This window comes from Lemur catta, chromosome 1 (assembly GCF_020740605.2).
Source record: "Lemur catta isolate mLemCat1 chromosome 1, mLemCat1.pri, whole genome shotgun sequence".
Taxonomy (NCBI): domain Eukaryota; kingdom Metazoa; phylum Chordata; class Mammalia; order Primates; family Lemuridae; genus Lemur; species Lemur catta.
In genome coordinates this window covers 156,415,123-156,438,266 of record NC_059128.1, presented here as the reverse complement: position 1 = coordinate 156,438,266, position 23,144 = coordinate 156,415,123, and the positions used below count along the sequence as shown (strand labels likewise).

Below are 23,144 nucleotides of genomic sequence, written 5' to 3'. Positions count from 1 at the left end.
TTTGTTTGTCCCTAACTTTTGAGAATTAAAAATTTATTTTCTCATATTCCATAGGAAAAATAAGTCAGACATTATATTCTGTATTTCAGGCTTCCTCAATGTGAAAATTACACCGACTTTTCCCTCCTCGAATCTCGCAGTTTTATTTTAAATGTGATTCAGTGAACTTCAGTCTGACTCTTCCTTAGTTTATGTTCTTAATGGTTCAGGGACTTGATAACTTTTCCCCTTCTTGGCTACAAATGTAAAAACATAGAACAACCCAAAGAAAACTAAAAGTCATTCAAAAGTCTACCAATTAAGATAACCACTCGTAACACTGGGCAGTGTAGCCTTACTTTATGTCATCAGTGTGTACCTATAATACCTTTTGTAAAAAACAAGATTATGATCCTTCTCTACATACTAGAAAACAAAGGCTAGAGCATAAGCCATCTTTATAAAACTAAAGAAAAAGTTAAGACAGCTGCATTATTAAAGAGTTTATAAAGCTGTAGTGACAGCAACAAACACAGATGAAGCAATTATGAATTTTTGTCTATCATGAATAGATAAAAATCCAATTGGAAAATGAGGCCTGCCCCACTGAACACCTGTTTATAGTCTTAATTTTGCCTTAATGAGACACTATTGATGTCCTACAACACAACAAAAATCAATAGTGGATCAATATGGATCAACATGTTGGGTACGACCTTTTGTCCTAAGAGACAGTTAACAGCTGGGTTTAGTTTTACTGGGATTTACTTGAAGACTTGTAAAAGTAAATAATAGTGCATTTAAGAATATTTGCCTGCTTTGATTTAGTGAGTTTGGCAGGTGGCAGTGGCCTTTCAATGGCATATGGCTTTGAAATTACATCAATATATGCATACAGTGTGTCTTTTCTTCTAGTTCATGCATCAGATTAATTAGTAAAGAATCCCTGGTTTAACATTTTATAAGCAAATATTCCCCAGTGCTGGTTAAAGAAAATATAGTGAAAATACAAAAGGGAAAAGAGTCTGAAAAGTTCTGCAAGAATTTTTAAGAATAACAGAATGTCCAAATAGAGAGACAGACACCAGTATTTTCTTGCGATCCTACAACAGTACAAAAGGCATATCCAGGTATGTTTAATGAGGCAATGTTAATTTCTCCTTTTCAAAGGAAAATTACTTAAAGTAATTTAATATTAAATGAAATAGAGAACACACACTCAATCTATCTCAAATATCCCCATTAAGGGAATTACCCAGTGTGTCCTTCATAATAAATGAGAAATTCTGATGCCCTTCAAGAGAATGCAAAACTAAATGAAAATATAGATGAACAAGTCTGAATATGTTTTATGCTATAATCCCTTTCATATTTCATATTTGGAATTTATAGAATAGCACCATATCTGGTAAAAATTAAACAGGGATTTTAGTTTTAGTTTGTTAAAAATCTTTTTTATTTGTTTTCATATCAGGCTGCTTTTAATTATAGAGTCATATTAAGAAAAACAAATGATAAGTTTTATACGCACCACAATTAAATAAATCACATTATGTTGTAAGATTAATTTCAGAGACAAATTTACCTTTGAATGTCAAAGGGCATAATATTCTTACAAATTATGGAAACCTGTAAATTTGGCTCCATATGCAATATCCTATAGATCATATATAGAAAAAATGAGATTCTGGCATATCTGCACTAGAGTTTACACTATTTTCAAAAGCATTTCTATCTGGCAGTAGTTCCCTGAGTACAACCTGTTTGCCTCTTTTATTTTTTTATAATACAAGAAATGTTCTACTGATAGAAAATTAAATAGCATTATAAAGCCACAGTGTCTATTAAGATAAATGGATATTGCATTTGTTTTAATATTGGATATTTTGAAGGATAGTTCACCTTCTTTCATATGGAGAGTTCATTTGACATGATTGCAGACATGTTAAACTTTAGGGACACAATGGCAAGGTAGAGTGTGTCAGTTTCTGTTTGAATTTTACATTCTTACAGTTTGATATGGTTACCGATTCTTTACAGTTTACAAGGATAAGTAATATATTAAAATGCACATTTACAAATGCTAGCATATCAACATTATAGTACTGTCAAAGAAATCCCCCAAATATGTTACTAGTTAACTAAAATAAACTTTTCATATGGAATGCCAAGAAAAAGTTAAATGAGTTTTTAATCTGAACCTGAACTCGAAAGAATTATCCCACTTCAAATGCCAACAATACCTATCCATCAACAGGAAAACTTTTACATATTTTCTTCAGCAAAGAAACCAACAATACTCACTGTGTGCAATATATACACACACATGCAAAATACAGCCTAGCAAACCAACTGAATCCAGCTTTCATATATGAAGAAAAAAAGTGCTTGGAAAGCTTGGTGCTCGCAGAGTCCTTCAATCACCTAGCAACCTCTCTTACTGCTGTTTTAAATTTCGAATATTCAGCGTTCAAATTCAAAGATTTGAGGAAGCTGATATAAGCTGCAACTTTAAAACAAGACAGAAACAAACACTGAAACTTTGAACACATTTAAGCAGAAATGGTCCCTACCTTTTTTTTGAGAGTACGATGGCAACTGCACTTGAGGAAAAGTAGGTTTTTCTTCAGTGAAATATTCAGGTTGGCTGTATTGATTCAGGGCCATGTCCAAGTCAGAGTCCTTGCTTTTAAACATGTTTCCAGGGTAACTACAGGTATAAGGCTGATTCACTGCCCAGGCCTGTTCCATATATATGTTGTTACCGGGCACAGCCTGAGCATCGCAACCACTGTAACCCGGACTATCTTCAAAATACGCGTAATAATCAGTGGATGGCATGTAGCAATTGCTGCCGGCAGCTGGGTGCACTTCATATATTTCTTGCATACAGTAGTTCATTTTGTTACCCTGGTTCAGTTTCTACTTTACATATACACACACTCTACACATGCATTCACCAGCCCCATACACCCCAAGAGCCAGGCATATACACCGAGAAGCATACATACATACACATGAAATGAGAAGGGAAGATGAATAAACACCACCACCAACACAGCAACCCAGCCTGCTTTACTTTGTAATAGCACCTGATGTGCTAAAATCCTATTTAGACCGAGGTGTCTTTGGAGGTCTTCTGCCATCCAAACATACTGGAAAGCAGATTTATGACTATCAAAGGTCTTAAGCTGTGCATGCAGCTAATTCCTGGGGAAGATGGCAGGCAGGTAGGAATGACCTCCACCCAGATAGGGGAGTGACAGCAAGAATGTTGCTCTTACTCTGAAGCTGCTAAGATTCATTTTATATGCTGTTTTTAACCCCTTTCAACATGATTAGAAAATGATTACTCATTGTTATGTCATTTTGGTTGACAACTTAAGCATGAAACATTATAAAGACATCTTAGAGAATATCCTTGGATACACAGAAAATCCTAAAATCAATAATCTAGTTTATTAGCATGAACCAGAGAAAATCCAGTAGTAATGAGCCTGATGACTGACTCTGAAACATTAATCTAGTTGTGCAAATGTTAGTGGTTGAATCCGCCCTCACATGTTACTGATTGGCTTTTAATAGCAGGATTCAACCATCTCCCCATGACATACAGGTCCCTTTGGTTTTTAAAATATGCCAAGAAGGCCACTTTTGAGAATGCTGCTATTGTGTGTATATGAGTTTTATTCTGTTCCTTGCACTTGATCATTTTCTACATCATAAGCACTAATCTACCTGAGACATGAAGCTTAAATTAACTTTGTTCAATTCTGCATTTATGTTTTGTTTATAAGGGCAAGAGAGAGACAGTGTGCCAGTGCCCCTATGTGAGAAATACCCCTATATTATAGGTATTATAATGTATTATATTACAATATATCGTAGCAGTTTCCCTTCAGCAGAAATAGATCAGTAATATGTGGAAACCTGTACATCTATCATTTTATTTCCATTCAAATCTGCTTTGGAGATTATATTCAAGATTTAATGTGATTTAAGGAGTGTTCATGTACTTAGTATTTAAAGACAGTGATCTAAAAGAGAAACATATTTTCTGTAAGAATCACCATATCTTTTAACTAAGAAGTTAACGATATCAAGTTAGACTGTAAATGCTTGATGATATGATTACTCATGGTATTTTCTCCCTCTGGGTGGCAGCCAGTATGTATATGACCACATACATGCATAAGTCCTAGACCATGACATCAGCAAGGATGGATGCTGCTTTATTTTAACCTAGGGGTTCCTTCTCTTTCTTCTGGCATCTGTTTGCAGGGCTGGGCCTCAGGTGGTGACATTTACATTTGCGTTCCTGCTGGTCCATGAATGTGTGACCTTGTGAGTATTTCTTTCCAAAGAAACCATAGACAATGTAATACTATAATATTCAACGGTGAGACCTTTGCTTTGAACATGTAGCTCCAGTCTTCAATTGCGACATGAAAGTCTGGGGCAGGGACATATGGCCGGAGAAAGGAGGGTATTACAGTCACTCAACAAACTATGAGGTGTCTGTTAAGTAAAAAGCAGGGAGGTGGTGGCTACAGATACAGCTATTCAAACAATCACAGTCCCTGTCACTAAGTAGTTTAACAGCATGTGTATCAAATGAACAAAGTCAGGTGGACTGCTGTTGTGCAGTCTTTAAGTGCTGACGTTTTTATAAATGTAGTAAAGGAGCCTTTGACTCAAAGGAAGACAGTGAGGAATTATAGAACAAGCAAAAGACGAGACAAAATGAGAGAAGAGACCCAGGCAAACCCATGTGGAGGTTAGTAATAAGACTCTTTGAAAAACTGCAACTGAGCTATAAAACAAGTAAAGGAATGTTCTCCAACTGGTATCTTTGAACTTGGAAAATGAATTGCAACATCCTAGAAAGCATGAACCTTACCATAAGGACTAAAAAACATGGCTAACATTTTCATAGTGTTTTTACTTTTCAACTACTCTTAAAACAAATAGAGTTATTCACAAGTGGTTTTAAGAACACATACACACAATATTACAATTAACATTTTCTCTCTACTGAAAATGTCAAAACATTTCATTGGAAGCAATAACTATTTTCTGAAAACCCCAGGAAAAAGAATCCAGGCCTTATGTTTTTTGTCTGATCTAATTTATTTATCTCAAATTTCCCAAAACTAATCTGAAAATTAACCTTTCAATAAAGCAGTTTTCTTTCCTGGCAGACACACATGTTCTAAAGCCTCTTTTTCTGGTTAAGAGCTGCTTGTTGAATCCGTCTGATTTTGCAGTTTTGCCCAGTGCATTTCCTGGCTCCCTCTCTGTTTCACTGAAGGCACAAATCCAAGCAATTTGTTGCTTTTCACCAGCAACGATATCAAATAAAGTCAGGGCCTCAACTTTCATTCCAAAGAAACACTTAAAAATGATTTTTAGAAATCTCCAAATGTGCTTGAAAAATTGGAGAGTTTTTCTCTTCCCCAGAACTGGATATAGATACTGCAGCGAAAAAGGAAGGACTGGCAGCTGAAAACCTTTACTTCTCTCTCAGTTGTTACTAAACATTTGGAAGAGCCTGAGAGTCAACAATATTTTTATTGATTTTTTAAAAAATCCTGAATTCCCTCATAAGTCTTTAAATAGAAAAAAGTTTCAAAACATATTGAAGAGACCCTACCTCCTCACACACTTTTACCGTTTGAAGAAAACAGAAAAAAATATGCTGAAATGCACTCCTTCTCATAGCAAGTGGGAATACTCTTTACTTGTAATGAACGCATGTAATTCTCATTACTATGAAAATGGAGTTGAACACTCACGTTGAACTTGAAATGTGGCCCCTCACATCCTGAGAGAAGCAATCACATCTGTCACCTGTGATCAAGCGTGCATGCTTCTTTTTAAAGTCAATAAAGCAATCTAAACATATTATGTGTCACAAATGGGGTGAGCTTCAGGAAGGTTGTTTTCTTCTTTCCTTGACTGACTGCTCTAATTTAGTTATTTAAGGAGAAGCTTAAGAGTTATTTGACTCATAGTGTGTCAAACTGCCTTCAGTAAACTCAGGAGGGCTTTAATAATTCTTGTTAGAAGTGTTTCAATCAACAATAATTTATTTGATATATATATATATATATATATATATATATATATATATATATATATATATATATATACACAGCTTTGTCTATGTCTGGAAGAAAATAACATAAAAGGAGAAGACTAACCACCTATGTTTGGAAAACCTCATAGGGGAACAACAAACCCTCAAAGTCTCTGAAGCAGGAAAACTATTTCTTTTTCTCTTTTTGCTCTGTTTTCAACTGTGTTGGTTCTCAAATACCATTGCACATTGAAATCACCTGAGAAACCTGAAAACACACTGATGCCTAGGTGTCACTCCTAGAAAGTCTGACTTAATCAACAGGGAGTGAAACTTCATCATCAAGATTTTCAAGTTCCCTAGGTTATTTGCATAGGCAGCAAAACTTGAGAACCGCTGTTCTACTAGGTATTTGATCCCAGTCCCTGCTCCATGGACCAGGGTATCCTGCCTACATACTCATCTGTCTTCATTTGCAGTTTCACTACACATTTCCCTTAGCTCTTAGAAATTTACCTTCCACATCTCAACCTGGCTTCACCTGCCCTTCAGTTACCCAGTCAAGCAGAGGAGACAGTTCAAGGAGACATGACAAGGAAGAATGAAATACAGGGAGGTATAATAAACTTGATGTGGGGACACAGGAAGAATCTGCTAGGGAGCCAGGGATGGCTTCACAGAAGAGGACCCGTGTGCTGGCTTTTGAAGAGTGTGTAGGACCTCAACACTGGAGACCTGAGGTAGGAGACAGCTGAGCAGAAGTGTCTTAGGGAGCGTGCTATCCACTAGCTACACTTGTAAAAAGGCACATAAAGAAAGATAATTGATAAGCCTTAAGGCAACTTGTCAGAGACTTCTAATGTCTACTCTAATGATCGTTCTTACTTTCTGCTTTGGTAATTGAACCTCTAAATTTTAGTTGAGTCACGGCCCTTGGAAAAAACTATATTTCCCATCTTCTCTTTTACCTTTATGTGTCCATGTGACTAACTTCTGGCCAATGAGATGTAATAGAAGAAATGTTGTAGGGCAGTTTCTAGGAAACTTAAAAGACAGCCTAAAAGACAAGTGTTGCATGCCATTTGCTGCTTCTCCTTTGTTTTGTACTCCTGCTGCCTGCAAGGTGATGGCTGGAGCCCCAGCCACAGTTTTGGTCCAAGAGCACAGGGCCATGCTCTAGGGATGGTAGAAGAATGAGCTATTACAGTTTCCTCTTTGTAAAATAGGACAATAGTACCCACCTAATTGGTTATTGAGAATATTAAGTGAATTTATATAAGTAAAGCACTTAGAATGGCAACTGGGATAGTAAGTGACATAATTATATATACACAATAATTATTATTATTGAAATGCCTCAGACCTTGTCTTGTGCTACTTTCTCTTCCAGTCTGCATTTTCACTCAAGGTCAGGGGTAGCAAACTTCAGCCTGTGGGCCAAGTATGGCCTATCACCCATTCTGTAAATAAAGTTTTATTAGAATACAGCCATGTTTATTGTCTATGGCTGCTTTTTTGCTACAATGGCAGAGTTGAGTAGTTGCAAGAAAGACTGTATAGTCTTCTGAAAATATTTACTATCTGGCACTTCAGAGAAAAAAAATCTGCCAACCCCTGCTCTAGCTGATCTCATCTTGTCTCATAGCTTTAAATAACAATTATATATTGATCACATCCAAGTGCACATCTCCATCCCAGATGTCTCCTCTGAAGCCAGAATCTTATATCCAACCATCAACCTGACATCCCCAATTGCACAGCCAGTAGGCACCTCCAACTTAATTCCTTCTAAAACCTGTTGCTTTCCCTGTCTTCTCATCTCAGCACTACCTTCCACCTGGGGGCTCAAGCAAATAACGTTGGCACCTTCCTCTCTTCCCCTCACTACCTATGTGCAATCCATTAGTGAGTTCATTGGTTCTTCCTCCAGAATATATTTTTAACCCAACCAGCTCTCTATCTCTACTGTCATCATCCTAGCCCGAACCGTCATTGTCTCCTACCAGGACTCCCCAGTGGCCTTCTCCCTGACCTTGAGGCACTTTAATTCTTTCTTGATACAGCAACCAAAGAGTGATGTTTTACAAACTGCCAATCAGATCATGTGGCTTCCCTGTCTAAAAGCTTCAGTGGCTTCTTACTGCGTTTAGAATAAAATCCAAACCCTTTACCAAGAGGTGGCCCTTCCCCACTTCATATCAACACTCCTCCTTCCTTGACACGAGCCAAAACAGCGTCCTTGTTGTTCCTTGAACACTCCAAGTGTTTGCCTGAGTCAAGAACACTGCACATGCTCTTCTCTCTGTCTGAAATGTCCCTCCCTTCAGCTCCTCACAGGACAGAGCTCTTCTCATTCTTAGGACTCAGCTTAAATGTCACTTTCTCTGAGTTCTGGGAGCCTGTTGATTTCATTATAGGCCTGAAGGCTCTTGACATCCCTCACATAGATGACAACATTTGCTCTCTCAGAAACACATAGAGGACTATGTGCACTTTTTTAAAAGAAAGACAAAATGTTACATATTGCAATAAGTGGATTCAGAATGTTCCCAGGAGTCTAAAATCGATCCAGTTTGCTTTTTTCTATCTTTGCCACTAGAGAACAGGAGACTTGTTTATTAAGCCTCCCTCAATTGGGGTTATGGAATTATGAATAGGTGTCATCATAGCCAATCATCTCTGCCCCAAGAAAGGTTATAAAAAGGGTCAGAACATTTCCTGCCCTCTAGGAGCTGCCCAAATTGAGGAAAGTTTCCTTTATAAATACAGAGAGGTGTGGGTCAGATCTTACCATCCAAGTGCTGAAAGCGTATCTAAATGTTAGGCAATATACTTTGGGAGAAACTAAGTGATGCACAAAACTTTTTGAGTGGGTTTCTTGGTCTTTTGATGTCTGGCATCTTCTGACTCATTGCTTTTTAAAAAGGACTCCAAATTAGTCCAACTCTAGGTATATGGGGAGGGACAAACTCCTGGTACTTTGGGACCACTGTGTTTTTAAAGTAGCCCTCCCCAAAGCCACCAATATATATAGGAAATTTACGGAGGCTGAGACCTCTTCTAGGTTTTCCCAGGGTCCTGGGATATTACAGATGGGATTTCTGAGCTGTGCATTCCACATGTCTTTTATTTGACTTATGAGAAAACTGAGCCCCAAGGGATGAAGTGACTTGTTAAACAGTAGTGGTAGTTATTGGGACCAGGAACCACTCCTGTGTTGGCTGTATCAGTCTTCCTATTCCAGGTGAGGCCTTAATTTCCCCAACTAAGCCTAGCACTTTAGGGTTAAAATCTAAAGGGGAGTAAAGGGACTTATCCCAGGCCTGGGATTTCCATCAAATTATATGAAGGCTTGAGTCACTTAGGAGTATGCTAAACTCTGTTTTAGAAACTTTTACTTCCTCAGTCCTAGCTGTGTTAATTAGCACGACTCCTCCTCCCCTCCCCCACTATTGTAATTATATAATTCTTATTCAGTGAACACCATGGCGACTGGATTAATATTTAGACGGTATTCCCAAAGTGGTCCAATAACACCAGTCCCAAGAGATGATCTGAAGATAAAACAATAAAAAGAGGTTCTTTGGTCAAATGAGTTGGGGAAATGAGGCATTTCATATCCTCGCTCTAGGATATTCACACACATACACACAAAACTGGTGAACTTTGTATGACTTTGTATAACCGCATTTCCCAAACACATCTATTCAGAGAACCCCGTGTATCTTGTAACACCTGTTACAGGTGGTCCATAAAACATACATTGAGAAACCTTGTAGTGTACTCTGTTGGATATATGTGCTGGAGGCAAGGCTGTCTGCAGGGGTACATCACCTGGAAAAATGGTGTGTATCTCAGATAACGTACCAAGAACAGAGGAGGAACCTGGGGAGCTGCTGAAGGGGAGTTCCCTTGTGTTGGTCTTTACTGAGGAGGAAAGCTACTGGCCAGAAGAGGCAGGCTGGACACATGGAAGTGCAAATCCCCAGGTAGCCACAGGATGAGACTGGGGTTTTTGGGTTCTTGAATTAAGTCTGCTTTGGTAGCAATAGAAACTCAAAGTTCTTTTCTTTCAAAACATTGTACTCTGAACTTCTTTCTAATTTTTTTTCCTTTGGTATTTTAATAAAAAGCTTTTTGCTAGCTCTAGCCTGTTTACAGCTCTACAAAAGGGTGCCAAGGGGAGACTTTTGCTTATAATCCATTACCGAGCAGAATATGCTTTTACAAAAATGTGCTTGAAAAAGTGTCAGTATGGTTTACTGGCATAAAGGGAATGGATTCTGATCTGGTGCAATGGCAAAAACATGGACCTGATGAAAACACTGAAGTAGGAACAAGACACTCTTGGGGCCCAGGCTGATGGAAGCAGGCCCAATAACTGAACCGAGAGATCTGCAAGGGGAAGGAGATTCTCACCAAGGCAGTCCTGGTGGCCTCCTCAACCTGGACACTCCTGTCTGGGTCTAAGGTTGGAAGGTTATATGTTTTATTTCGCTAAGGTGGGATAATTTCCCTAGCACATTCATGCAAAAGATACCACAAACCCACATACAGCAGACTTTTACTAGCTGAAATAAGTCAATTGCTAGAATGAGTGAGTTAAAGAAAGCAGCTCTTTGTGGTTCCACAAAGATTATAAAATATGACTCCAAAATACCCAGGTCAGTGATTCTTAAAGGGTGGTTCCTAAACAGCAACATTAGCATATTTGGAAACTTCTTAGGAATGCAGTTTTATAGCCCAATCCCTGACCAATTGGAATAGAGACACTAGGGGGTGGAGCCAGCAAGCCCTCCACGGGATTCTGATGTGGGCGAAAGTTTGAGAACCACTGCCTTAGTGGAAGCCTGAAGTTGCCCCATAAACTGGTCTGTGTCAACTTTTCTGGGCTTATTAGCTGTTACCTTCAGCCCTGGATTCTCAAAGCTCCTTTCTGTCTTCTGTTTCTGTTGCCTCCTGACGCTGGCAGGTGTATTGGCTTTGTCCTTGATCTGAACTTTTTAGGCCTAATTAATCGTGGAAAAATGGTGTGCTCCGTGTGGCCAGCACAGCTTAATTTTCCTGGCTTCTACTTAGGGTTTTGGTGACCAAGCATTACCAGTATAATAGTACTTAGCAAAGTTTGTCATTGCCACTCAAGACTCTCGTGAGGAACAGTGACTTCTGACATCTTTGGGTCTCTGGCCATAATACTGCCATGACAGTGCAAGCATTCTGCTTCCACCCAACCCCACAGCCATACCTATTGATGGCATACCAGAAACCTCCACATCATGCAACCTTTTCTCATATGCCTCCCCCATGTCTGAACAGTTCTTTTCAGTCTTCTTTAAGGGACAATCTCCTCTGCCTGCCTTTTAAGATTGGCTTTCCCTTTGGTTCTATTCTCAACCTTCTCCTAACCATACATATTCTTCCAGGTGATCTCATCAACGCTTGCATCTTCAACTACTGCCCCTGTGTGCAGATGGTGCTTAATCTCTCCTGGGCCCTCCAGACCCGCATGTCTAGTTACTTACCAAGCTTCTCTCCTTGGATGCCTCCAAGGTACCTCATGTGCCAAGACTAAACTTATCTATGTGTCAGATTCTGTACGGGTGTTTATATCCCTCATCTTATTTAATCTTCACAATGGCCCTTCAGGAGGACAGCTATGGCTATCCACATATTTTTAATACATGAAAAATATCTGTTTGTCTAAAGTGGCACAGCAGGTAATTTGAAGAGTCAGGATTCAAGTCCAGGTCTGTTCAAGTGGAAACTCCATACTTGGATCTTTCATTACAGCTTACTTGTCTCTCTCTAGCTTTGTCACAAAGGCTGGTCATAAAGGGCTGACTATTCTAGAGTGTTACCATCTTAATCAAACTCATCACTTCTCTTTAAGAGAAAAGTTGGTTAACCCAACAGGTTTCTATGCCTCTGATCTTACCAATTCATCCTCCACATTGCACCCAGGGGAACTGACTTCAAAGGAAAATCTAAAATATATCATCTATTCCCTCTCCCATAACCCCCCTACTAGCTTGAAATCACCCTTAGTTTTCAAGATAAAGTTTAAAGGCTTACAGGTTCTTGGTAATGTGGCCCCCAACTGTCTTTTATTCCTATGTCTTGCTGCTTTCTCACATAACCCAAATGCCAGGCATTTGTTGTTTTGTCGAACAACATCTCTCTGCCTTGGTCACACACTGTCCCCTTCTGATCCACACGATGACCCAAGCACTGTGCTTACTACTTTCGTATAGGTTATAGTGTTTAAGCCTTACAGCAATCTTGTAGGTAGATAGTACTGTTCCTGTTTTAGACATGAGAAAACCAAGACCTGGACAGGTTACATAACTTGCCCAAGGTCATAAGGCTGAGAAGTGGTGATTTCAATGCAGGTTTATCTGGCTGCAAACCCCGTGTTTGTGTCCAAAACAGTGTGCATCCTTTTTGCTGCCCTTATGCTATTATAGCTTGTGTTGGGATCTGAGATACTGTGAGGGTATGGTGATCTGACATGCAGCGATTCTTCATGGTTTGTTTAACTATTCCAGAAAAGGGAATTTATACATTCAAAATATTACTACATGATCCTTGCTGGATGTTTAGCCCATGAAATTCTCTTTTGCAAATTGAGAAATAATATTAACAGTCTGATTTCAGCCTAAAGTCAAGATTTGTTCCATTTGTTTTCAAGTAGTGGGTCGTGGGGCCTGAAATTCCCAGATACATTTGTGCTATTTCAAGGCCTCTTTTACATAGTATTTTCAGTGGCTGGAAGAGTGTTGATTAATGATAGGAGTTCTAACAAGCATCTTGCATATAGGAGCCCCCAGAATAAAGATCAAGGGTTTTATTCCGACTGATATTTCCTCAGGCCAAAGGTAAATTATAAAGTCTTCTTGTGCTTTGAGAGAATGAGTTACTATTTAAAAGGAACTCAGGCTCCAGACCAAAATAAGAATGTACATACACAAAAGTGAATACAGAATAGTGTCCTTAAGGCTAGGAGTTGAAAGAAAAGTAAGATGTTTGAAATATATTTTAGACCACTCTTATCATCATTGCATTCTTTTCTAAGCCAACATTGGCATGTCTACTCTTTTTCATGAATGAATGTTTGATTCAAAAGCAAACCTTAATGACTCTAGTATAGTCTGACATGACTTGAGCATCACGGTCTAGAAAAAATACAATAATATTTCAGTTTTGGTTCAACTGTAATTAGAACACTGGCTAAATAATAATGATGAGGTCTATTGTATGGTATCTTCATAACTAAATAATAAGATTGGTTGGGGAGGTATTGCCATTCATTTTACAGGGTAGAAAATTAGGTGGTTTTCTCATGCTTACATAGCTACTAAGGGAAAAATTAGTATCAAATTTAGGTCCTTGAATCCCTATTCCAGAACTCACTCATCCCACTTCCCTACTCTACTTTTCTAAGTAGAAAATTATTTTAATGCTTTAAAATTTCTGAGCAACTAATTAGCTGTTTCAAGACAAATTCTAAGATGACTTCAATGATTTATCTGTTTTTCCAAAGATGTGCCTAACTTAATGCCACTTCATATATTTATTATGGGCAATATGTTTGTTTCCATCTCTAGAAAAAAACATGCTCTTCAATATTTTATGATTTTATGAATATCACTTACGCTTTGCAAGAATATCACATAGCCACAAGAATACAAAGATTGTATTCTTTAATTCAATCACCTATAGCAAATATATGCATTTCCCCTTAGTTTAATGTGTTAAAATGATTATTTCATTGTAATTCACACTTATCAACTTGATTTGAAAAGTTGAGTGGTTGTTTGAGTGGAATGGTTTTGAATTTAGTAGTTGTAGTATACTTTCTTTATCCTGGAATAACATGTCAGAGGTTGATTTTTAAAACAAATTTCCCTAATAATAGGAATAAAGAATGAATGATTGAATAATCTGTGTTCGCTTTGCTTTTTCACCTTTAAGAAGAACTAGTACAAAATCTAGGCTATGCCACAATTGATATAGTTTTCAAAAGATTTATTCTTTGTCACTAAAGGCTCCAGTCCTACACTATACTTGAAAACATTATGAAGAATAATTAAAGGTAAAAAGTTCAAAGTACTGATCCATGCTACAACATGGGGTGAACCTGAAAAACAATATGCTAAGTGGAAGATGCCAACCATAAAAGCCCATGTATTAGAGCATTTCATTTTGTGAAGTGTTCAGAAAAGGCAAATCTATATGGACAGAAAGTAGATAAGTGATTGCTAGAGGCTAGGTACAGGAATTGAGAGTAAGTGTAAATTGGTTTAAAGTTTCTTTTGGGGTGATGGGAATATTCTAATATGAGATCATGGTAATGGGTGTACAACTCTGTAAATATACTAACAATCATCGAACTGTACACTTAAAATAGGACAATTTGATGGTATGTAAGTTATATCTCAACAAAGCTTACAAAAATAGCTGTGGTATTACAAATAGCTTGAGCTAATTAAAACTGATTCTCCAAATAAGAGAATTAAAAAGTTCACATCATTTATGTATCACTGCTATAAGTTATTCTCCCAGATCTAATGAAGATAAACCATAGGAGGAAGACATGGCTCCTACTCTGAAATTTGCAACCTGACTAAAGATGCATATCAGCAAACAGAAAATAATACCCTACACGGTGAATACCTCAAGTATTAAGTAAACATGGAGTGAAATGGAATTATTTCTAAAATGATGCAGGTTAAATTCTTCATTATTCTCCCCTAAGACAAATGCCAGCCAGCCATTAGAGTTTGCATCATTGTCTGGCTGTCCACAGAGTTGCTGCTCATTTCAAGCCTGGACTCAAAGCTCTGCCAACAGTTTCTGTTTGAAAATCCCATGAAGGAAGGAGTGTGCTTAATTTTTTATTCTCAGCACATAATACAGTATTGGGAACATAGAACACACTTAAAAACATTTTTGATATAAATCCAGATGAATTAACAATCTCTGGTGAATCAAACAGGCATGTCCAGAAGCCATAGTAAGATAAGTCAGAGCACAGTAAGTACTTTAGTAAAATTTCATGATACCATAAAAAAAAATAATTCATCCTGATGGGACATGGGGAATCACAGAGGAAGTCATATTTGAACTGGGCCTTGAAGGGTAAGTAGAATAAAAGAGGATTTGTAAAAGAGTTTTCAAAAATAGGATCTTCTTTTTGATGGGGTTGTTTGGAAAAACAAGCACCATGTGTACTCACCATCAAATTGGTTTAAACCTATCAACACTTAAGTGCACATATAGTAATAACATTCACTGGGTGTCAGGCATATGGGAGAGGGGAGGAGGGGATGGGTATATACACACCTAATGGGAGCAGTGCGCACTGTCTGGGGGATGGACATGCTTGAAGCTCTGACTCAGGTGGGGCAGAGGCAATATATGTAACCTGACCATTCATACCCCCATAATATGCTGAAATAAAAAAAAATTAAAAAAACCAAAAACAAACAAACAAACAAAAAATTAGGATCTTCTTTATGTTGGTACCCCTAAAATCCAAATCTAAAAATGGTGAATTAAAATTTTTCATTTTATTTCAAATGTCAAAATGTTCTAGAAAGATATACAGAAAATATCAAGATTAACCTAATATATACTCCAATCTTAGTGTTTTATAATTTAACATAACTGGATTGTGGAAAGAAAAGAATGTCTCGTTAAAACATGAGAAGAGAATAAAGAGGCAGTGTTTGTCTGTTATCCACAGGGAAGTCTAAAGACTGGGTACACTCTGCTTTTCGACCCTACTACAGAGAAAGGTGTTCCCCAGGTAAGTATCGTCCCGTCATTCCAGCCTTAAAAATGTCAGAGGTGACAGAGACAAGTAACTTGACTCTTGAGACACGCACCCTTAGAGCATGAATGCATGTTTAATAAGAGGACTTTTAGAAAATACACTTTCTTCTAACCCTGTGAGATAATGAGCAGCTTGCTCATAAAGAGGTAGGGCTTCTAGCACCAGGATATAGGTGATTTGGAAGATTGGAAACTATTTCTGAAGCACATAATTAAATTCAAATTTTTATAGGAACAAAGATCAGGTAATACAACAGTTTTTTAGTATTTCTGCCCAAAATGCACAGTCTGATTCTAATCATGAGGAAACACCAGTCAAACCTAAAGGAAGGGACATTCTACAAAATAATCAGCCTGCATTTCTTCAAGAATATCAATGCCATGAAAAGACAAAGAAAAACTGAAACTGTTCCAGACTAAAATGAACCCGGAGGACATTACGTTAAATGAAATAGGTAAGGCACAGACAGAAAAACACTGTGATCTCATGTGTATGTGGAATCTAAAAAAGTTGAACTTGTAAAAGCAGAGTGGAATGGCGATCGCCAGGGGGTGGGGTGGGGAGATGTTGGTCAAAGGGCACAAAGTCTCAGTCAGACAGGAGGAATACATTCTGGAGATCTGTTGCTCAGCACGATGACTATAGTTAGTAGCAATGTATAGTACACTTGAAAACTGCTAAGAGATTAGATCTTAATGTTCTCATCACACACAAAAAAATGATAAGGGTGGGAGGTGACAGATACGGCGATTAGCCTGATTATATCATTTCACAAAGTATACATGTACCAAAACATCACATTGTACACAATAAATATATACAATTTTATTTGTCGCTTATACACTAATAAAGCTGGGGAGGGAGGAGAAGCAGACTAAAGAGACACAAAAACTAAAGGAAATGCATAATCCCAGCCTGGATCCTGGACCAGAAAATAAAATTGGTGTAAAGGAAATTGGTGATGGCCTGGCCCAGCCCTGTCCGGAGGAAGGAAGCCCCTGAAAACCTATCAGAAACAAGTCCGATCTCCAGCCTTGGTCCAGGCCTTGACTTTCCCTTCAAGGGGTGGTGGAGAGGACAGTTTTGAAACTTAAAGTCTGTAGATTAGAAAATAGTATGCATCAATGTTAGCACATTGACTGCCACACTAGAAAAAAAATTTTTCCCTTGGGGCCACGATGTTTGATTACAAAAATAGAATAACAACTTTGTAAACAAAATGATCTTTTCTAATTTAATGAAAAATTTGTTATTCTTTTATTGTTTCTGTGCCCAAGTTATATGCAACTTGAAAAACAGTTCACGTGGCTCCCAAGGTAAAGAGACATGTTGAGTTACATATGCTTCATGAGGCCCCGGGCTCAAAACTAGCATGAGTTAAATACAACTCACATGGCAGTTGGCGTGTTAAATTTCCTGATAATTTTACCAGGTTTTTCTAAGAAAATTTCCTTAATTTTAGGAGACACACTGAAGTATTTAGAGTTAAAGGAGTATGATGTCTGCAACTTATTCTCAAGTGGCTCTGAAAAATAATAATAATAATATGTGTCTATATAAGCAAACACAAATATTCCCACACAGAGAATGATAAAGCAAATGTGGCCAAATCTCAACAATTGGTGAATCTAGGTGAAGGCTCTATGGGCATTCTCTGCATGATTGCAACTTTCTGGTAAACCTTGGATGACATTAAAATAAAATATAAAAAGGAATTTATAGGTCTGCCTTAGATCTTCCAAGACAACATACTACTTACTCAACCTTGAAGACTTGGTGATCCTTTGCCACCAATTTTGTTTTTTCAGTTCAACTCTTAGAAACTAACTCAAAAGTAAGCAGATTTGCAATAAAACAGCAAGCAAAATCAATTAGCCTTTGATTGATTCAAAAAAGGTGGGTAAGGTTGATTAACGTAATTTTCTTTTTAACACAAAAAGCCAGGTAATCACCAGGCTTATATTCTTGACATTGCAAAGCCTTAAGAAAAACCATAGAATGGGTTTCTTTCTTTCTTTCTTTCTTTTTTTTTAGGGAAGAAATAAGACTTGAGCATAGAACTATCACTTCAAAGGAAATTTAAGAATGAGCATATCATGTGTAACCAGGAAAAGATAACAAGAAAGCACTATTTCCTATGTCTGGACATAAATATTAAGTGGGATGAACCCACTGCAGATACCTGTTTCCTTGGAAACCCATTCAATGGAAACTGCTGCAAAAATTAACATGTATTTTTTTCCCTTAAAGGGCAGTAGCTCCTTTTATTTACACAGTTTTGACCTTTACTTTCATATCTTAGACTTATTATAAGTTCTTTCCTGAGCTAGGCAAATAAAGAGCTGCATAAGTATATTTTCATTAGTTCTGAGGCCTGACTTAAAATAGTATGGCCTTGATAGCTGTGCTATATGTGTGGGCCAACTATGGGAGTTGGGGTAAAATCTGCTACTCATAGAATATTGCCATCTAGACTAATAAACTATCAGCCTGCACACAATATTCTAACTCAAATGCCAAGTCATTTCATAATATAGATAATTGAATTAAACAGTCATATTTACAGTACAATTCTATATTTTAAGAGGAAGTACAGTTTAATAAAGTCAAGTCCCTTTTATAAGCCAACACTGACAGATGTCATGGGGCTAGAAATCACCAAAGATAATACTCCTGCATCAGGTCAATGGCATGGAGAATGGCTCTGGACCATGGACTCTCATCTCATGTCCAGAGCTAAGCTGGTTCTGAATTTCTGGTACCCTTGCAGTGTGGATAGAGGCTCATATTTATTCCAGTTCAATCAAGGGGGCTGAACTGGCCCAGACCTGAAAGACCAATCTGTAAATATAGCTTGCCATTAGAATCAGCCACAGAATGAAATAACTGGAGAGAGAAACCAGCCCTGTGCCAAAGCACACCATACATACAGGTGAAATGGTTCCCTAATATACTTGCATCTTTGTCTGCAATGCCACTGTTAGAAGTTACCTTTGACATGAGGTCTCTGTATCTCCAAGGGTACCCCAAACCCAAAACCTTCCTGCCCCCTAGAGGTAAGGATAGAAGCCAGTACCAGTCACCAACACCTTTAGGGGACTAAGTTTATTATGGAGAATGAGTATGTTTTCAGAAACTGAAGCAGGGAGAAGCCTAGACTTTCTGGGAAACTTCTAATGGGGTCTGGGGAAAGTGTCCCAAAGGGAAGTAAGAACACTGAAAGAGATGATGTAGGGAACTGATTTCCCAATTTACCTTGAAGCTGGTGCTGTGTTTTCTTGGTGATCATAGCTTAGGTTTGGGGGCCAGTACTGATTTAATGTATTTTGCCCTATTTCCCCCACAAGGGAAAATATGGTTATCATACTGGAAAGCTACTGTAAAAATGGAATGTTGATTCACGTCCTTGGTTTCTTTGTGGTCAATTAATTTCTGTCTACATTCTTTGTTGGAGAGAATTAATGATTTATGCAAGGTTAAATAGCTGGTAAGTGTCTGAGCCAAAAACCAAACCATGGTTGTCTGTTCCCTATATGTCTACTAATTGTTGGGCAACCTCCCTAAGATATGATGTGGTAGGCCAACTATGTAACCTGAGGATTCTTGGGATATCTTGATAGTCCATGATCAAGATGCCACTCAAATTTTGTCTTAATTTGACTGGAACTTCTCTGGAGTTTAAATCTGTGCACAGGGTCAGCCCTTGACAAACAATGAGGTAGGTGACCTTCACCTTCATCTTCAGAGCACTGTGTTTGTCTTCAGAGCCTTGGCTATGAGGTGAGTGTGACTGCTGTTGTACAATGCACAATCTGACAACCTGAACAGGGGTACTTGGCAGTCCTGCTCCTTATTCTCTCTCTCTCTCTCTGTCTCTCTTCCCCTGCTGTCCTCACCCCGTTCATGGTCTCCCTTCCATTCCCATTCCTTCCACTGCCTTTGTTGGATCCTGTCAAGGGAGAAAGGAATCTTATCCAATTCATCCAGTTGGAGATACTAGAGACTTGATGGGACATCCAACCAGGAGGTTTGCCTTTTGAAAGACCACAGAGAAAGGGCAAAAAGAGAATTCTAGGCATTCAGGCACTTGTAGGAGATGTCCTGGGGAAGGGAAAGACTGAATTTTAGTGGCCACCCGAGATGTCTTGTAAGGCTGCCCCGCCCAACAATACTTTTTCAACTTTAGTTCAAGGTCAATCAGTTAACCATACACTTGTATCTGATTTTGTTTGAAAACTACCTGTTGGAAGAGTCAAGGGATTTTGTTCTTCATCTGTTCCCTCTGCATCCATAATATTCCTGGTTTTAGAAACTTCAATCCCATCAGTCTCGACTTAGTGGTTATTCTCATGTGGGCATCTATACCCCTAATATCCAATCTGCTTCTCATAGTATTTCCAAGCTTCATTATAAGAATAATAACTCCCATTTATTGAGCACTCACGGTGACCCATGAGATCATCTAAGAGCTTGTTTCCTTCCACAATTCTATGAGAGAAGGTCCCCATTTTATAGATGGGAAAACTGAGGCTCAGTCAGGCTAAGTGACTTGCCCAAGGCTCAATGGCTGGTAAGTGGCAGCACCAGAATATGACCCCAGACTATAAATGGATATGTGCTGGACCCTACTGCTTCCGGGTCTGGCTACCTCGCATCTCCGCCTGATAGTAGATCAGATTTCCTCTGTGGTTCCAGATTCCTTCCTTAGGGTCTGGATTTTTTTTACCCTTTTGAGTCATAGGAGAGCTCTGTCACTGATGTCAGATTGCCTGAGGTTGGATTCCAGTTCAGCTACTTCATTTCTTTCCTGATTTCTTATTTAAATTTTTAATTTTTAAAAGAATTTGAAAAAATACTTTGGTTGTTGCTATGGATTGTCCTTTCAATTGTTTATGCCTCCATTATAGCTGTGTACATGATGTTTTGTTTTGCTTCTTTTCATTTATTTTTATATAGTTCTTCAATGTGTTTCAAGGTCAGAAAGGATAGCAAAAACTGGAGGAGGTGGCCACAAGGCTCAGAGATTGTCTACATTCTAATAACAGTTATCATTGTTCCGTCTCTACTAAGTGCCAGACGCTATATTGGGTGCTTTACACACATTATCTTCTATCTTTACAACAAATCTGACAGGTGGATATTATTCCCCCATTTCAAACAAAGAGAACTGATTGTCAGAGAGGTTAAGAAATTTTCCATGAGCTGGTGAATTAAAGAGCAAGAAGTCAACTTAAGCCTGTCTGTAAAACATATGATCTTAACATTTAAAAACAATTACACAAGTTATTCATTAATGAATTCTTGCAAAAATTTTTGAATGCAGTTGCATATAAAGTTAATATTGGCACACTTCTTTTTCTACCCTTTCTTTTTAAGCTGTCTACTGAAACATGTTTGATGTGTATCTGGGAATTTTATGCACATTTGTGCACACACAACTATATAGATTTTTAAAGCTATAAACAGGATCATACTATTCTTAAGGCATACTTGTTTTGATTAAGCATTTCTAAAATCACCTTTTTTAAAAATGTTTTTTCCCCTAGTAGATACCTTAGATATGTCATAATTTATTTGAACATTCCTCAGTGGATGGACATTTAGAGTGCTTCCAATTTATCAGCAACAAAGGAACAAAGAACACTTTTGGACACAGATCTTTGTGCCCTTGTGTAAGTGTTTCCGTGGGACAGAGTATTATGAGAAGGACAGCTGGGTTACGTCTGCATTTTACAATATGATAAGATATTGTTAAGTCGGATGTGGAAAACCCGAGGTGATCCATACCCCACTCCATGCTCCATCTCAATGCAAACTGAAGTTGGTTGAGCCAGGGCCTTGAATTTCTGTTTGCCTTCCCTTGACATTGTCCTGTTTCCAGTTTTTCCTCCTTCCCCTTCATTCTAGCTGCTAGTTTTTTTTCTCTTTTCTTGCCCTTCTATTTCTGTCTGCCCTGGCATAAATATGGGGTATTCTTCCCTGCCTTTGAAGTATCAAACCGCGTGGCTATCTGACATATGCCAGGAGCAGGTAGAGAGTCCTTGTTCTCGTGTTGATTGCTGAGGCTCCAGAGTGCCTTGAAGTATGTGAATCACTGGTGCTCTCAGCTGGGACTGCAGAGCCTGAGGGATGGTGAGTAGGAACAGAGTGCAGAGCAGAGATGGATGGAGCAGATGGCGGTGCTGGTGGAAGGGCTCAAGCTTTTTAATCCTCCACCATTTGAAATACTTATTCACCTGGAGATGTCCTTGTATTTTACTTAAAGACAAAGATAGCAATCACCTGCTGAAAATGTGAATGTATGTCTAACTTGAAGGATTCTAACGCATACAGTGACTTGCATTTAATGTCTCCAACTTTTCGAACACTTTGCTATTTTGGTAAATGAGAATTACACATCATTTAAAGTTATTGATTTGGTTCATTTTTTGTTCACTTTATGAAGAGTTAGTAGTCTTCCCTTTGCTGACATAAGATATTATTTTAAAAATTATGTTAACTTGTCTAAATCTTGGGGGCTGGCTTAATAAATTATGGCACATCTATAAATAAGAATAATCTATAGCCAATAAAAGTCAGGATTCAGAAGAATATTTAATGACATGGGAAAATGTCCATGATATGTTGTTAGGCATCAAAAGGTGGTCAAAAATGGTATGCCTACTATGATCCCAAGTTTGTAAAAAATAGATATGCACAGAAAAAAGACTGAAATATAATAAAAATTGACAGTGCTTGTCTTGGGGGAGGGTGGAATTTCAAATGATTTTACAAAATTATTTACAATTTTAAAAAATGATAAAAATTTCATTTTTTTTCTATAATGAACATACAGGACATTTATAATGAGAGAAAATAACTTCTTCAAAGTATTTTGACTATTTTTTTTTTTTTTGCCTTCCTGGGTATCTGAGGCTTCATTTTTTTTATATCTATATATATATTAAGCACAGAGAAATTTCAGTGAGTTCACTAGTTCGCTGCTGTCCTTTTTCTGACTGCACCAGGTGGGTTAGTCCCTGCCTTGTTTCTTCCACCAGGTTTCAGTGTTTCAGAAAGGTCCCTGGTTGACATCAAGGGCAACACCGGAGTATGGAGGCCTGACTGTCTGGGTTCAGCGAGGCTGGTTAGGTCCAGCTCCACCGGGTGTGTGTCCATTTAGGACAGTCTCTGTGGGACTGGGGGACCCCTGTGGTTCCCGGGGAGAAGTTCAGGAGGGCGTGAGAGGGCAATGGGGAGAAGCCTTGTAAG

The 23,144-nt window shown here is 38.2% G+C and overlaps 1 protein-coding gene across 4 annotated transcripts in view; it reads right to left on the bottom strand.

Annotated features, from left to right (window-relative positions):
* The window catches only part of THRB (thyroid hormone receptor beta), a 357,640-nt gene that overhangs the window by 42,191 nt on the left and 292,305 nt on the right, over positions 1–23,144 (bottom strand). The window contains exon 1 of one of the 4 annotated variants that reach the window (XM_045537891.1): positions 2,553–2,985. The exons of the other annotated variants lie outside the window; for them this stretch is intronic. Within the exon in view, the coding sequence (XP_045393847.1) occupies positions 2,553–2,880 (328 nt within the window). The 5' untranslated portion in view covers positions 2,881–2,985. Of the gene's footprint in view, positions 1–2,552; positions 2,986–23,144 lie in introns of those variants that run through there. 4 annotated transcript variants of the gene reach the window in all.